This window comes from Lipotes vexillifer, unplaced genomic scaffold, assembly GCF_000442215.2.
Source record: "Lipotes vexillifer unplaced genomic scaffold, Lipotes_vexillifer_v1.1 scaffold524, whole genome shotgun sequence".
Taxonomy (NCBI): domain Eukaryota; kingdom Metazoa; phylum Chordata; class Mammalia; order Artiodactyla; family Lipotidae; genus Lipotes; species Lipotes vexillifer.
In genome coordinates, this window is record NW_006774722.1 from 1,434,383 (window position 1) to 1,438,612 (window position 4,230).

At 59.0% G+C, this 4,230-nt stretch overlaps 1 protein-coding gene across 1 annotated transcript in view; it reads right to left on the minus strand.

Moving 5' to 3' along the window:
• APCDD1L (APC down-regulated 1 like) overlaps positions 1-4,230 on the minus strand; it is a 106,122-nt gene that overhangs the window by 95,857 nt on the left and 6,035 nt on the right. The window contains exons 2-3 of the mRNA XM_007449473.1: positions 1,948-2,062; positions 360-548 (exon numbers count right to left, since the gene is read on the minus strand). Of these exons, the coding sequence (XP_007449535.1) occupies positions 360-548; positions 1,948-2,062 (304 nt within the window). The remainder of the gene's footprint in view (positions 1-359; positions 549-1,947; positions 2,063-4,230) is intronic.

Genomic DNA, 4,230 nt, shown 5'->3' on the forward strand with positions numbered 1-4,230 from the left:
GGGGGGGGGGGGGGGGGGCCTATTGGTCATCGCTCCCCGATCGCTAACAGCCCATGCAAGTGGAGGGCACGCCGTCTAGAGGCGGCTCTCTAGGAGACCGGACCCCCTTCCCTTGCAGGAGGGAGGAGGGCAGGTCAGGATCAAGCACTGCGCAGAGGGGGGCCCCCTCAAGCTCCCCTGCTGCTGTTTGCCGGGCTTTTTGCCTTTCTCAGGCGATGACGGCTTCTCTTTTCCCCCTTGTCTGCTCCCCTCTGAGAGGGCGCCACTTTCCTCGGTAGGAGCAAGCGGCCACAGTGACTATGAACTTGAGAGAGGCGACAGAAGTCTTGGGTAAATGTGCTTTGCCGCTTCCCAAGCACGTCCCCGCGGCAGCGTGAAGTCGCCTCCACCGGGTGAGCCCACGCCTGCCGCAGCTGCCCCAGGCAGGATCCGAGCAGGTGGCGGGACCCCGGCTGCCTGGACACGCAGGCGGCGTCCACCACGGAGGCACCCTTCTTTGTCCACTGCCCGCCCTTCCCAAGCACGACCAGCTGCGGAATTTTCAGGACCTGGTGCGAAGGGAAGATGTGAGGTGCTCGTCCAAAAACTATTCAGAATTTCGAGGCAGTGACAGCAGAACATTAAACCGAGTGTGGGACCCTCCGAGCGTGGGGCTCCGCGAGGCTGCCCGGGTCGCACAGCTGGTCCCCCGGCCCTGCCTCGCTCCTGCCCACGAGGGAAGCTGGGCATCCTCACGCAGCGAGGCCTCCAGTTACGCGCCCCCCGCTTGCGAGTGGGGTGGCATGAGGGGGCACTGGGACACAGTGCCTGTGTCCCCTGCTCATCTGGCCACACCCAGCTGGGCTCCAGCTCCCCTTGCTCGGCGGTGGGTCCTGGGAGGATGAGGATGTGTGTTCCTGATTTTCCTCCGACTTCTCTTGCTATTTGTCTGGGCCCTACCACTGCCCCTGAATTTAGAGTCTTAACGTGTTGTCTTCCCTCTGACCAAGCCCTCCTCCAAAGCAGTAGATTTCCTCAGGATCGGTACTAGTCCGCCTGCCGTGTCGATGGGTTTCAGTGCATCCTGTCATATCCCCACGAGCTGGTCCACACTCCTTGTTCGAAGCATGGGCTCCACAGCAGGGCCGGCAATTAGACGAGCCGGCCCGTTTCTTCTCTGGGCCGGCACCCCTCCCCTCCTAGAGTCCGTCTCCTGCTTTTAACCCCGGGGACACCTCAGCCCACAAGCGAAGGCCCAGCGTTACCCCGAGAAGCGTGAGCCCCCAGCCCCCAGCAGGTGGATGTTGTTCACTCACCAGTCACTGTGAAAAGCCAGGCGCAGGAGGCCTGGAGAAATCAGGAGGAGGGATGGGAAAGCGGTCACTGGCACCCCAGAGTTTCGGGTTCGAATCCCAGCTCTGCCACCCATTAGGTTCGTACCTGGGCAGGTTTCGGAGCTCCCCCTGTCCTCAGTTTCCTCAGCATCTGCCCCACGGGGCTGTGAGGGTGAGAGGGGGCAGGGCAGCGGTGGAGTGAGCACCTGCCAACAAGGCCTTGGTAACTGTGAGTCAAGGTTAAGGACCCGGGCCTGCAGCCCCGACATCGGGGTGAGAGCCAGACATTCGCGGCAGGCACGGCGCTCGGCCTCCAGGACCAGGACCTCTCACACCCCCAAGGCTCCCTCTAGCCTCGTTCTTCTCAGCCCCCTTGGATCAGGGCGCCTTACCCTCGGGCTCCAGGCTCACGTGGGAACACGCCCGTCCCTCCTGCCTCTGGTTCTGGTCATGCTTCAGTCCCCAAAGGTGCCTTTCTCAGGGAAGTGTCCCCCAGCCCTCTCTAAAGCAGGGCCCCTTGAATGCCCTCCAGTCCCCTGTGCTTTTCTGCACTGGTATTTAAAAGTATATGTGTACATAGTTTTACATTTTAATTGTGTGTTTGTTTGGTTAACTTCTGTCTCCCCCAGCTCACCGGACTCTCCGAGAGGACAAAGCAGTGCCCACCGTTCACCATTCTGTCCTTGGTACACAGCGCGGGTCCAGCTGGAAATGCTTGAGAAGTCGTGGCTGCATAAGTAGATGGGTTTCTAGATCAGAGAGACAGAGACAGAGACACACAGAGAGACAGAGAGCTCCAAGAGGGCCTGCGCATCTGGGGTGGGGACAGCAGGGGTGGGGTTAGGGTCCGGCAGTGGGGTCCAGGTGTCTTTGGGCTGCAGACCATCTGGCCCTGCGGCCGGGGCTAAGGGTCCGGGTCTCTCTCGCAAGGGTGCAGGGACGCCTCTTGAAGGGCATCGCACGGCTGCCTGCCGGCATCCGATTTGCATTTTAGGAAGATCACCCACTGGCAGCTGTGCAGAGAATGGATTTATAGCCTGGCTGCTTTGTTCAAGTCCCCAGAGTCTTTTTCTTCTTGTTTTCATAGGATTCTGCTTGTTAGGGACAGAGCCAGGAGCTGATGGTTTCTTCCTAACTCACTTTGTGACCTTGGGCGAGTCCTGGCCGCTCTGTGGGAAGCAGGGCACGGGCCCCCTGTCTGCTGCTCCCAGCCACGCAGCCACGGTCTCCCAAGCCCTGTGCCTCTCGCCTGCCACTGAGGTGTCCCCTTGGCCTCACACGGCTACGAGAGAAGGGGTCTTCTTTCCACGGAGTGTGGGACATTCCTTTGGTTGTCACGCTTGTGATTTCTCCAGGAGGGGCATACAGAGAGGACACACATACATCTCAGCAAAGTTGCTCCCCGTGGCACTCGCCCTTACTCAGTTGGTGACCATTACGTCTGGGTCTCCGCTCTTTGGGACCCACGACTGAGGACAATCCCGTTGCCCCACCCCTACACCCTCCCAATCTTCGCTCTTCTTGGGGGTCGCCCAGGAATCGGGGGAGCCTGACTTTTCACTCTGTGGCCGCCCCGCCGCATACAGAAGTCGGGGGCCAAAGGTGATGGGGCTCCCGCGGGCACCATTTTTTAAAAAGCCAGCAGAAGAACCCCTCTCAGCTCCTTACCAGCGCCCAAAACAAGCTCTCCCTCCAGATTTATAAAGTTTGCCTAACTTTCCTTCTGCCGCCCGGGAGGGACCTTCTCTGCCCTTGAAGGAAACACCTACGGGTTTTTTTGTTGCTGCTGTGTTTCTCTGAAAAACAGATGAGGGTTTTGGCTAGAAGTCCTGGAGGGTTGAGGTGGGCCAGGGGGAGAGTAAATTTAGTCATGGTTTATTGCCCTAAGGAAAACATCCTTTGGTTATGAAGCATGCCCCCTTGAAATCTCACCTGACACTCTGTAAAGAAAGAGGAACTTTTTCAGAAGTTGGCCGAGCCACCTACCGCCTTGCCCCCAGAGTGAAGCCTTTTTGAAAGATTAATACAGAGCTGGAGACAGCCCGTCCCTGTGATCGCACTGATCCTGGCTTGTTCCTCGGCCTGCATTGTCTCGGCCGCATGAAAGCTCCATCTGGTGTATGCCCGGGGCTGGTATACCAGCTTAGTTCCATGAAAGGCTGCCAGCCCCAAACTTCAGGGAGCCCTCCTCGCAGCCCCCGGAGGCTGGCAGTTCTGAGCTGCCGTCCTTTCTTACCTCTCTTTCCGGAATGGGGAAGAAGGGCCAGGCGCTGTGTTTGGTGTTTCTGGGCATTTTTTAATGGAATTAAGAATGGTTTCCCCGGGCTTCCCTGGTGGCGCAGTGGTTGAGAGTCCGCCTGCCGATGCAGGGGACGCGGGTTCGTGCCCCGGTCCGGGAAGATCCCACGTGCCGCGGAGCGGCTGGGCCCGTGAGCCACGGCCGCTGAGCCTGCGTGTCCGGAGCCTGTGCTCCGCAACGGGAGAGGCCGCGACAGTGAGAGGCCCGCGTCCCGCAAAAAAAAAAAAAAGAATGGTTTCCCCAAACCATCTGTCTTTCACACTGCTCCCCTCCTGCCATCTACTTAAGAGCTGTCGCCCCAAGCAGGCTTTCCCACCTCCGTGGTTGCGTCCCTTTAACCGGAGAAAAGTTCCGTGGAAAGGAAATTTGGGGGCCGGAGCGGGGCCCTGACCTTCTGAGACACAAAGTACTCCCACAGATGCTCTTTGCAGTGCTGTCTGCCGTTAAAACGAATTGTCTAAATTGTGGTCTTGGCCTGGGTCAGGGCAGACCAGACTCCCTCCTCCAAGGCCATGGAGTAGCCTCTCAGATGGGACAGGTGTGGTGACAGGTTCAAACCCTGCTGAAGCTTAGAAGCGTCAGCCCAGGAGGACCTGTGGCTTCCTCGGGAGTGTTAGG